The 12,963-nt window shown below is 38.2% G+C and overlaps 1 protein-coding gene across 3 annotated transcripts in view; it reads right to left on the minus strand.

The window, feature by feature from the left end:
* grb14 (growth factor receptor-bound protein 14) overlaps positions 1–12,678 on the minus strand; it is a 35,798-nt gene extending 23,120 nt beyond the window's left edge. For 2 of the 3 annotated variants that reach the window (XM_062070467.1, XM_062070466.1), the window contains exons 1-4: positions 12,542–12,678; positions 12,385–12,466; positions 7,970–8,126; positions 6,623–6,744 (exon numbers count right to left, since the gene is read on the minus strand). In XM_062070467.1, coding sequence (XP_061926451.1) covers positions 6,623–6,744; positions 7,970–8,126; positions 12,385–12,447 — 342 coding nt within the window. In that variant the 5' untranslated portion in view covers positions 12,448–12,466; positions 12,542–12,678. Of the gene's footprint in view, positions 1–6,622; positions 6,803–6,975; positions 7,000–7,969; positions 8,127–12,384; positions 12,467–12,541 lie in introns of those variants that run through there. The other variant, XM_062070468.1, reaches the window with a different exon arrangement.
* Between the last annotated feature and the right edge of the window lie 285 nt (positions 12,679–12,963).

A 12,963-nucleotide genomic window follows, 5' to 3' on the forward strand; every position in this document is an offset into this window, starting at 1 on the left:
GTGGGAATTTTGGGAAAAGCGGGAATTTTTTTTGAAAATATTAAAAGACTTGAATTTTATGAATGAGTTGAAATGGTTGGTGATGGAATTTTTCAAATCGGTTGAGAAATGTTGAAGTAGTAACATTTTTAATTGAGAAATGGTATTAAGGAATTCCAGGAATTTCGGGAAAACCGGGAATTTTTCCAATTCAAAAAACAACTTTGTTTTTGTCCTAATTAAGAGGAATGTTTGGACAGTGGAACGCTTGAAGTGGGTTGAAAAATGTGGAAGGAGTAGTCTACAGAAAAAAGGGTGGAAATAGGGCTTTGCAAAACCTGGAATTCTGGGAAATCCTGGAATTTTTTTGAACTTGGAAACATGATAGTTTGAATTTCCAGGATGAGTGGAATGTGTTGAAGGTGGAATGGTTCGAATGGGTTGAAGAATGTGGAAATGGTGCAACTTGGGAAATTGTCCCATTCATTTTGAATGGGGAAAAATGTCCCTGAAAACTAGATATTCTTGGAAATCCGGGATTTTTTTTTAATTGTTGAAGGAGAGCCCACAATTTAGAAAATGTTGAATATTTTGGAGTTGGAACGCTTTGAATCGGATGAAAAATTGTGGAACTTTGAAAAATGTCCCATTAATTTTAATGGGAAGTTCATGAAAATGTGGGAATTGTGGGAAAAGCGGGAATTTTTTTTGGAAAATGTTAAAAGACTTGAATGTTATGAATGAGTTGAAATGGTTGGTGTTGGGATTTTTCAAATCGGTTGAGAAATGTTGAAGTAGTAACATTTTTAATTGAGAAATGGTATTAAGGAATTCCAGGAATTTCGGGAAAACCGGGAATTTTTCCAGATCAAAAAACAACTTTGTTTTTGTCCTAATTAAGAGGAATGTTTGGACGGTGGAACGCTTGAAGTGGGTTGAAAAATGTGGAAGGAGTAGTCTACAGAAAAAATGGTGGAAATAGGGCTTTGCAAAACCTGGAATTCTGGAAAATCCTGGAATTGTTTTTTTAACTTTGAAAAATGATAGTTTGAATGTCCAGGATGAGTGGAATGTGTTGAAGGTAGAATGGTTGGAACGGGTTGAAAAATGTGGAAATGGTGCAACTTGGAAAAATGTCCCATTCATTTTGAATGTGGAAAAATGTCCCTGAAAACTGGATATTCTTGGAAATCCGGGAATTTTTTAAAATTGTTGAAAGAGAGCACACCATTTTGAAAATTTTGAATATTTTGGAGTTGGAACGGTTTGAATCGGATGAAAAATTGTGGAACTTTTTAAAAAATGTCCCATTTATTTCAATGGGAAGTTCATGAAAATGTGGGAATTTTGGGAAAAGCGGGAATTTTTTTTGGAAAATGTTAAAAGACTTGAATGTTCTGAATGAGTTGAAATGGTTGGTGATGGAATTTTTCAAATCGGTTGAGAAATGTTGAAGTAGTAACATTTTTAATTGAGAAATGGTATTAAGGAATTCCAGGAATTTCGGGAAAACCGGGAATTTTTCCAGTTCAAAAAACAACTTTGTTTTTGTCCTAATTAAGAGGAATGTTTGGACGGTGGAACGCTTGAAGTGGGTTGAAAAATGTGGAAGGCGTAGTCTACAGAAAAAAGGGTGGAAATAGGGCTTTGCAAAACCTGGAATTCTGGAAAATCCTGGAATTTTTTTGAATTTGGAAAAATGATAGTTTGAATGTCCAGGATGAGTGGAATGTGTTGAAGGTGGAATGGTTGGAATGGGTTGAAAAATGTGGAAATGGTGCAACTTGGAAAAATGTCCCATTCATTTTTAATGGGGAAAAATGTCTCTGAAAACTGGGAATTATTGGAAATCCGGGAATTTTTTAAAATTGTTGAAGGAGAGCACACCATTTTGAAAATGTTGAATATTTTGGAGTTGGAACGGTTTGAATCGGATGAAAAATTGTGGAACTTTGAAAAATGTCCCATTTATTTCAATGGGAAGTTCATGGAAATGTGGGAATTTTGGGAAAAGCGGGAATTTTTTTTAGAAAATGTTAAAAAGATTTGAATGTTCTGAATGAGTTGAAATGGTTGGTGATGGAATTTTTTCAAATCGGTTGAGAAATGTTGAAGTAGTAACATTTTTAATTGAGAAATGGTATTAAGGAATTCCAGGAATTTCGGGAAAACCGGGAATTTTTCCAGTTCAAAAGGCAACTTTGTTTTTGTCCTAATTAAGAGGAATGTTTGGACGGTGGAACGCTTGAAATGGGTTGAAAAATGTGGAAGGAGTAGTCTACAGAAAAAAGGGTGGAAATAGGGCTTTGCAAAACCTGGAATTCTGGGAAATCCTGGAACTTTTTTTAACTTGAAAAAACGATAGTTTGAATGTCCAGGATGAGTGGAATGTGTTGAAGGTGGAATGGTTGGAACGGGTTGAAAAATGTGGAAATGGTGCAACTTGGGAAAATGTCCCATTCATTTTGAATGGGGAAAAATGTCCTTGAAAACTGGATATTCTGGAAATCCGGGAATTTTTTTTAATTGTTGAAGGAGAGCACACCATTTTGAAAATGTTGAATATTTTGGAGTTGGAACGGTTTGAATCGGATGAAAAATTGTGGAACTTTTTAAAAAATGTCCCATTTATTTCAATGGGAAGTTCATGAAAATGTGGGAATTTTGGGAAAAGCGGGAATTTTTTTAGGAAAATGTTAAAAGACTTGAATGTTCTGAATGAGTTGAAATGGTTGGTGATGGAGTTTTTTCAAATCGGTTGAGAAATGTTGAAGTAGTAACATTTTTAATTGAGAAATGGTATTAAGGAATTCCAGGAATTTCGGGAAAACCGGGAATTTTTCCAGTTCAAAAAACAACTTTGTTTTTGTCCTAATTAAGAGGAATGTTTGGACGGTGGAACGCTTGAAGTGGGTTGAAAAATGTGGAAGGAGTAGTCTACAGGAAAAAGGGTCGAAATAGGGCTTTGGAAAACCTGGAATTCTGGGAAATCCTGGAATTTTTTTGAATTTGGGAAATTATATTTTGAATGTCCAGGATGAGTGGAATGTGTTGAAGGTGGAATGGTTGGAATGGGTTGCAAAATGTGAAAATGGTGCAACTTGGAAAAATGTCCCATTCATTTTGAATGGGGAAAAATGTCCCTGAAAACTGGGAATTCTTGGAAATCCGGGAATTTTTTAAAATTGTTGAAGGAGAGCACACCATTTTGAAAATGTTGAATATTTTGGAGTTGGAACGGTTTGAATCGGATGAAAAAGGAGGATTACTTCCAAATTCAAGTCTTTTAACATTTTCTAAAAAAAAAATTCCCGCATTTCCCAAAGTTCCCACATTTTCATGAAATGTCCCAATGAAATCAATGGGACATTTTTCAAATTTGCACAATTTTTCATCCAATTCAAATCGTTCCAACTCCAAAATATTCAAAATTTTCAAAATGGTGTGCTCTCCTTCAACAATTTAAAAAAAATTCCCGGATTTCCAATAATTCCCAGTTTTCAGGGACATTTTTCCCCATTCAAATTGAATGGGACATTTTTCCAAGTTGCACCATTTCCACATTTTTCAACCCATTCCAACCATTCCACCTTCAACACATTCCACTCATCCTGGACATTCAAATGATCATTGTTTCAAGTTAAAAAAAATTCCAGGATTTTCCAGAATACCAGGTTTTGCAAAGCCCTATTTCCACCCTTTTTTCTGTAGACTACTCCTTCCACATTTTTCAACCCACTTCAAGCGTTCCACCGTCCAAACATTCCTCTTAATTAGGGAAAAAAACAAAGTTGTTTTTTGAACTGGAAAAATTCCCGGTTTTCCCGAAATTCCTGGAATTCCTTAATACCATTTCTCAATTAAAAATGTTACTACTTCAATATTTCTCGACCGATTTGAAAAATCCCAACACCAACCATTTCAACTCATTCAGAACATTCAAGTCTTTTAACATTTTGTAAAAGAAAATTCCCGCTTTTCCCAAAATTCCCACATTTTCATGAAATGTCCCATTGAAATCAATGGGACATTTTTCAAAGTTCCACAATTTTTCATCCGATTCAAACCGTTCCAACTCCAAAATATTCAACATTTTCAAAATGGTGTGCTCTCCTTCAACAGTTTAAAAAAAATTCCCGGATTTCCAAGAATTCCCAGTTTTCAGGGACATTTTTCCCCATTCAAAATGAATGGGACATTTTTCTAAGTTGCACTATTTCCAGATTTTTCAACCCATTCCAACCATTCCACCTTCAACACATTCCACTCATCCTGGACATTCAAACTATCATTTTTTCAAGTTCAAAAAAATTCCAGGATTTCCCAGAATTCCAGGTTTTCCAAAGCCCTATTTCCACCCTTTTTTCTGTAGACTACTCCCTCCACATTTTTCAACCCACTTCAAGCGTTCCACCGTCCAAACATTCCTCTTAATTAGGAAAAAAAACAAAGTTGTTTTTTGAACTGGAAAAATTCCCGGTTTTCCCGAAATTCCTGGAATTCCTTAATACCATTTCTCAATTAAAAATGTTACTACTTCAATATTTCTCGACCGATTTGAAAAAACCCAACACCAACCATTTCAACTCACTGAGAACATTCAAGTCTTTTAACATTTTGTAAAAGAAAATTCCCGCTTTTCCCAAAATTCCCACATTTTCATGAAATGTCCCATTGAAATAAATGGGACATTTTTCAAAGTTCCACAATTTTCCATCCGATTCAAACAGTTCCAACTCCAAAATATTCAACATTTTCAAAATGGTGTGCGCTCGTTCAACAATTTTTTAAAAATTCCCGGATTTCCAAGAATTCCCAGTTTTCAGGGACATTTTTCCCCATTCAAAATGAATGGGATATGTTTTCAAGTGGCACCATTTCCACATTTTTCAACCCATTCCAACCATTCCACCTTCAACACATTCCACTCATCCTGGAAATTCAAACTATCATTTTTTCAAGTTAAAAAAAATTCCAGGATTTTCCACAATTCCAGATTTTCCAAAGCCCTATTTCCACCCTTTTTTCTGTAGACTACTCCTTCCATATTTTTCAACCCACTTCAAGCGTTCCACCGTCCAAACATTCCTCTTAATTAGGACAAAAACAAAGTTGTTTTTTGAACTTGAAAAATTCCCGGTTATCCCGAAATTCCTGGAATTCCTTAAAACTATTTCTCGATTAAAAATGTTACTACTTCAACATTTCTCCACTGATTTGAAAAATCCCAACACCAAGCATTTCAACTCATTCAGAAAATTCAAGTCTTTTAACATTTTCCAAAAAAAATTCCCGCTTTTTCCAAAATCCCCACATTTCATGAAATGTCCCATTGAAATCAATGGGACATTTTTCAAAGTTCCACAATTTTTCATCCGAATAAAACAGTTCCAACTCCAAAATATTCAAAATTTTCAAAATGGTGTGCTCTCCTTCAACAATTTAAAAAAAATTCCCGGATTTCCAAGAATTCCCAGTTTTCAGGGACATTTTTCCACATTCAAAATGATTGGGACATTTTTTCCAAATTGCATCATTTCCACATTTTTCAACCCATTCCAACCATTACACCTTCAACACATTCCACTCATCCTGGACATTCAAACTATCATTTTTCCAAGTTAAAAAAAATTCCAGGATTTTCCAGAATTCCAGGTTTTCCAAAGCCCTATTTCCACCCTTTTTTCTGGCGACTACTCTTTCCACATTTTTCAACCCACTTCAAGCGTTCCACCGTCCAAACATTCCTCTTAATTAGGACCAAAACAAAGTTGTCTTTTGAACTGGAAAAATTCCCGGTTCTCCCGAAATTCCTGGAATTCCTTAATACCATTTCTCAATTAAAAATGTTACTACTTCAACATTTCTCCACTGATTTGAAAAATCCCAACACCAACCATTTCAACTCATTGAGAAAATTCAAGTATTTTAACATTTTCCAAAAAAAAATCCCGCTTTTTCCAAATTTCCCACATTTTCATGAAATGTCCCATTGAAATAAATGGGACATTTTTCAAAGTTCCACAATTTTTCATCCGATTCAAACAGTTCCAACTCCAAAATATTCAAACATTTTCAAAATGGTGTGCTCTCCTTCAACAATTTAAAAAAAATTCCCGGATTTCCAATAATTCCCAGTTTTCAGAGACATTTTTCCCCATTCAAATTGAATGGGACATTTTTCCAAGTTGCACCATTTCCACATTTTTCAACCCATTCCAACCATTCCACCTTCAACACATTCCACTCATCGTGGACATTCAAACTATCATTTTTCCAAGTTCAAAACAAGTCCAGGATTTTCCAGAATTCCAGGTTTTGCAAAGCCCTATTTCCACCCTTTTTTCTGTAGACTACTTTTCAACCCACGTCAAAAGTGGTAAAGGAATGGCTGAATCAGGCTAGAATGAAGGTTTTAGAATGGCCTTCCCAAAGTCCTGACTTAAACGTGTGGACAATGCTGAAGAAACAAGTATATACTGTATATATATATATATATATATATATATATATATATATATATATATATATATATATATATATATATATATATATATATATATATATATATATATATATATATATATATATATATATATATATACTGTATATGTGTGTGTGTGAATAACATTATTTAACTCACCAGAGGTTTCCTGAAGAATTCGTATTTTGCGTAGTTCTTCCTAAAATGCAGACGGTTGTCGGAGTCCATCCCCCAGCTGGAGAGGACCTCCATGATGGACTCATGGTCCTCAATGGTCCTCTCTAGTCAGGACCAGATGCACATCAATAGTCAACATTGAAATCCTCGTCTGTTCCTGTTCTGCTCCAACAATGAAATAATTAGTTTGCATCGTCACACTGGATGACTGCTTGAGAAATGTTGTTCTTCAACAATTTGCTCAGGCATTTGTTGACAAAGTGGTGACCCTCACCCCGTCCTTGTTTGTGAATGACTGAGCATTTCATGCTTTTATACCCAATCATGGCACCCACCTGTTCCCAATTAGCCCGTTCACCTGTGGGATGTTCCAAATAAGTCTTTGATGAGCATCAGTCCATCTTAAAAGAGCTCGGGCCCAGCCAAGCGTTTCTGGTTTCTGGGTGTTGTTGATAAATTGCTGTGGCTTTGCATAGTTTTAACTTGCACTTACAGATGTAGCGACCAACTGTAGTTACTGACAGTGGTTTTGTGGAGTGTTCCTGAAGCCCATGTGGTGATATCCTTTACACACCGATGTTGCTTGTCGAAGCGTTTCTGGGTGTTGTTGATAAATGGCCGTGGCTTTGCATAGTAGAGTTTTAACTTGCACTTACAGATGCAGCGACCAACTGTAGTTACTGACAGTGGTCTTTTGAAGTGTTCCTGGGCCCATGTGGTGATATCCTTTACACACCGATGTGGCTTTTTGATGCAGTAGCGCCTGAGGGATCCAAGGTGCGTAATATCATGGCTTACGTGCAGTGATTTCTCCACATTCTCTGAACCTTTTGATGATATTACTGAGCGTAGATGGTGAAGTCCCTAAATTCCTTGCAATAGCTGGTTGAGAAATGTTGTTCTTCAACAATTTGCTCAGGCATTTGTTGACAAAGTGGTGACCCTCGCCCCCGTCCTTGTTTGTGAACGACTGAGCATTTCACGGAAGCTGCTTTTATACCCAATCATGGCACCCACCTGTTCCCAATTAGCCCGTTCACCTGTGGGATGTTCCAAATAAGTCTTTGATGAGCATCAGTCCATCTTAAATGAGCTCAGGCCCAGCCAAGCGTTTCTGGGTGTTGTTGATAAACGGCCGTGGCTTTGCATGGTAGAGTTTTAACCGGCACTCACAGATGTAGCGACCGACTGTAGTTACTGACAGTGGTTTTCTGAAGCGCCCATGTGGTGATATCCTCTACACGCCGATGTCGCTTGTCGAAGCGTTCCTGGGTGTTGTTGATAAACGGCGTTTGGCTTTGCATAGTAAGAGTTTCTCACGCGACCTACCTATTCCCAGGTGAGAGAGGTGCTCGTACAGAGTCAAGCTGTGTTCGTCCACGGCGTGGCCCTTCAAGGCCAACATGTGACATATGTCCCGGGCAACAATGTCGCTGGGGACCTCCACTGCTCTGCTGCTGTTGTCCTCATTGTAGATCTTGATGACCTGCACACACAAACGTGCTATGAGCGACTCACAACCACACAGCGACCCCTCAGCTCTGAGACAAGACCCCTGTTTGTGAGCAGTGAGGTGTAAAGTCAAATACTTGTACGACAAAGCAGGAGAATGAACAAGTTTATTATTACGCAAACAGCTGTTCCTGGTTGCCAATCAGGATGCTTCACACGCCATGACGTCATGACTTGACGCGTGTGCTTGCAATGTTGCGGTGCCTCCATGTTGCACAGCTCTCCCTGCGCTTCCTGTCTCTGTTCGCCTGCCACACAACATTCCACCTGCACGTTGCCTGCCCTTTCTGCATGACGGGGTCCAGACCGACAACAACAGTAATTACCCGTGCGAAATAATTTGTAGTGAATTGTTTTCCAATGTGTTACTTTTTATATTGAAATATTTCAAGTACTATTCCGTCCAATACCAAATGAAAAAGGCCCGGTGTTAATCTCGTATTATTGTGCTTTGTGATTTGTTGCATTTATCTCGGGAAATGCTGGAAAGAAAACCTCCGAGCATATAAATAAAATAAATGCATCCCTGACAAAAAGCAGGCGACGTGCAGACCAAGTAAATGTGTTGACCTTCTCTCAAGGACGGCACCACTTAGACTGGTCTGCTGCTACCCTGACCTAAACTCCACGGTCTGTCTGAGAGTGATGTGGCCTCCAGCTTGGTCACGCTGCACAAAAAACTCCAAACGACTCGCGCACAAAGACAAGAACCTTCGCTTAACTAAGTCCAAGCATCTAATAAAAAAAGCCAAAAAGCAGTGAAGTTGTCAGGTCGTGTAAATGGCAAATAAAAAGAGAATACAACAAATCCTTTTCAACTTATATTCAATTGAATAGACTGCAAAGACAAGATATTTCATGTTCACACCAAAAAAACTCAATTTTTTTAGCGAAGCGTTTCTGGGTGTTGTTGATAAATTGCTGTGGCTTTGCATAGTAGAGTTTTAACTTTCACTTACAGATATAGCGGCCAACTGTATTTACTGACAGTGGTTTTCTGAAGTGTTCCTGAGCCCATGTGGTGATATCCTTTACACACTGACGTCGCGTACTAGCAACATGTACAAAAGCCCAAAAGCGGTGAAGTTGTCACGTTGTGTAAATGGCAAATAAAAAGAGAATACAACAAATACTTTTCAACTTATATTCAATTGAATAGACTGCAAAGACAAGATATTTCATGTTCACACCAAAAAAAAATTATTTTTTTAGCGAAGCGTTTCTGGGTGTTGTTGATAAATTGCTGTGGCTTTGCATAGTAGAGTTTTAACTTTCACTTACAGATGTAGTGACCAACTGTAGTTACTGACAGTGGTTTTCTGAAGTGTTCCTGAGCCCATGTGGTGATATCCTTTACACACTGATGTCACCTACTAGCAACATGTACAAAAGCCCAAAAGCGATGAAGTTGTCACGTCGTGTAAATGGCAAATAAAAAGACAATACAACAAATCCTTTTCAACTTATATTCAATTGAATAGACTGCAAAGACAAGATATTTCATGTTCACACTGAGAAACTTTTGTTATTATTTTGCAAATATTCGCTCATTTGGGATTTGATGCCTGTGACGTGTTTCAAAAAAAGTGGGGGAAAAAAAGACTATGCAAAGTCAAAGCCATTTATCAACAACACCCGGAAACGCTTGGCTGGGCCCGAGCTCATCTGAAATGGACTGACGCTCATCAAAGACTTATTTGGAACACCTGGGAATAGGTAAGTCATGTGAGAAACTCTTACTATGCAAAGCCAAAAGCCATTTATCAACAACACCCAGAAACGCTTCGACGAGCAACATCGGTGTGTAAAGGATATCACCACATGGGCTCAGGAACACTTCAGAAAACCACTGTCAGTAACTACAGTTGGTCGCTACATCTGTAAGTGCAAGTTAAAACTCTACTATGCAAAGCCAACGCCATTTATCAACAACACCCAGAAACCAGAAATGCTTCGCTGGGCCCGAGCTCATTTAAGATGGACTGATAATCATCAAAGACTTATTTGGAACATCCCACAGGTGAACAGGCTGATTGGGAACAGGTGGGTGCCATGATTGGGTATAAAAGCAGCTTCCGTGAAATGCTCAGTCATTCACAAACAAGGACGGGGCGAGGGTCACCACTTTGTCAACAAATGCCTGAGCAAATTGTTTAAGAACAAAAGCTATCTATCAACAACACCCAGAAACGCTTCGCCAAAAAACTTTTGTTTTTTTAGTGTGAACATGAAATATCTTGTCTTTGCAGTCTATTCAATTGAATATAAGTTGCTTGTCGAAGCGTTTCTGGGTGTTGTTGATAAATGGCCGTGGCTTTGCATAGTAGAGTTTTAACTTGCACTTACGGATGTAGCGACCAACTGTAGTCACTGACAGTGGTTTTCTGAAGTGTTCCTGAGCCCATGTGGTGATATCCTTTACACACTGATGTGGCTTTTTGATGCAGTACTGCCTGAGGGATCCAAGGTGTGTAATATCATGGCTTACGTGCAGTGATTTCTCCAGATTCTCTGAACCTTTTGATGATATAACGGAGCGTAGATGGTGAAATCCCTAAATTCCTTACAATAGCTGGTTAAAAGTTAAAACTCTACTACACAGAAGCCAAAAGCTATTTATCAACAACACCCAGAAACGCTTTGCCAAAAAATGTTAGTTTTTTTAGTGTGAACATGAAATATCTTGTCTTTGCAGTCTATTCAATTGAATATAAGTTGCTTGTCGAAGCGTTTCTGGGTGTTGTTGATAAATGGCCATGGCTTTGCATTGTAGAGTTTTAACTTGCACTTACAGATGTAGCGACCAACTGTAGTTACTGACAGTGTTTTTTTGTATGTGTTCCTGAGCCCATGTGGTGATATCCTTTACACACTGATGTGGCTTTTTGATGCAGTACCGCCCGAGGGATCCAAGGTGCGTAATATCATGGCTTACGTGCATTGATTTCTCCAGATTCTCTGAACCTTTTGATGATATAACGGAGCGTAGATGGTAAAATCCCTAAATTCCTTGCAATAGCTGGTTAAAAGTTAAAACTCTACTACACAGAAGCCAAAAGCTATTTATCAACAACACCCAGAAACGCTTTGCCAAAAATTTTTAGTTTTTTTAGTGTGAACATGAAATATCTTGTCTTTGCAGTCTATTCAATTGAATATAAGTTCCTTGTCGAAGCGTTTCTGGGTGTTGTTGATAAATGGCCATGGCTTTGCATTGTAGAGTTTTAACTTGCACTTACAGATGTAGCGACCAACTGTAGTTACTGACAGTGGTTTTTTGAAGTGTTCCTGAGTCCATGTGGTGATATCCTTTACACACTGATGTGGCTTTTTGATGCAGTACCGCCTGAGGGATCCAAGGTGCGTAATGTCATGGCTTACCTGCAGTGATTTCTCCAGATTCTCTGAACCTTTTGATGATATAACGGAGCGTAGATGGTAAAATCCCTAAATTCCTTGCAATAGCTGGTTAAAAGTTAAAACTCTACTACGCAGAAGCCAAAAGCTATCTATCAACAACACCCAGAAACGCTTCGCCAAAAAAATTAAGTTTTTTTAGTGTGAACATGAAATATCTTGTCTTTGCAGTCTATTCAATTCAATATAAGTTGCTTGTCGAAGCGTTTCTGGGTGTTGTTGATAAATGGCCGTGGCTTTGCATTGTAGAGTTTTAACTTGCACTTACAGATGTAGCGACCAACTGTAGTTGCTGACAGTGGTTTTCTGAAGTGTTTCTGAGCCCATGTGGTGATATCCTTTACACACTGATGTGGCTTTTTGACAGTGACTTCTCCAGATTCTATGAACCTTTTGATGATATTATGATGTATAATAAATGGAAATAACATAACATAACATAACATAACATAACATAACATAACATAACATAACATAACATAACATATTACAGAGCGTAGATGGTGTAAACCCTAAATTCGTTGCAATAGCTAGTTAAAAGTTAAAACTCTACTACGCAAAGTCACAACTATTTATCAACAACACCCAGAAACACTTCGCCAAAAAAATGCAGTTTTTTTTAGTGTGAACATGAAATATCTTGTCTTTGCAGTCTATTCAATTGAATATAAGTTGAAAAGGATTTGCAAATCGTTGTATTCTCTTTTTATTTACCATTTACACAAGCACGGACACTTGGGAACATACCAGAGGGCAGCGCGTCGACACAATGGAGTCAATGGAAACAAGAAAAAATGACTTTTTAGGGTTCCTACCCGCTTCTGCAGACACAGAGGTGTGATGGCCGGCAAGGTGACTCTTCTTGCACGGAAGTTCATGCTGCCGTCTTCAGTAACGCTTCAACAGACACATATATACATATATACACACATATATACACACACATATACATATATATATATATATACATACATAGTCACTGTTTCAATGAGTACTGCAGGGAATATGGACAAAAGTCATCTGGTTTGCAAAGAAGGTGTGAGGGGAAAAAAAAGACATGTTTCCTCCCCAAACTCCTCCTTCGTCCTTGGAGAAGCAAGCGCTTACCGTTGTCGACCGGTTCAGAAAAAAGTTTGCTGCTTGGGTGTTTGATTTCCACACCCAAGGCCGCTGAGTGCGAGAGAAAACTGTGATGACTTGTTCAGCCATATTTGACGAGCGTATTATTATCACCAATCCAGTATGTTTAGTCTCGCAGGAAGTGGACACGACAGGAACATTCGGCCCAAGAAGATAAGTCCCGCCTTTCCAAGCCGATAAGCAGCTGACTCCTGGTGAAATATACCCCAAATGTTCTCCTCGGACTTCTAGAAGGTCGATCGTAGCCAACCATG

The sequence above is a fragment of the Entelurus aequoreus genome, linkage group LG14 (assembly GCF_033978785.1).
Source record: "Entelurus aequoreus isolate RoL-2023_Sb linkage group LG14, RoL_Eaeq_v1.1, whole genome shotgun sequence".
Taxonomy (NCBI): domain Eukaryota; kingdom Metazoa; phylum Chordata; class Actinopteri; order Syngnathiformes; family Syngnathidae; genus Entelurus; species Entelurus aequoreus.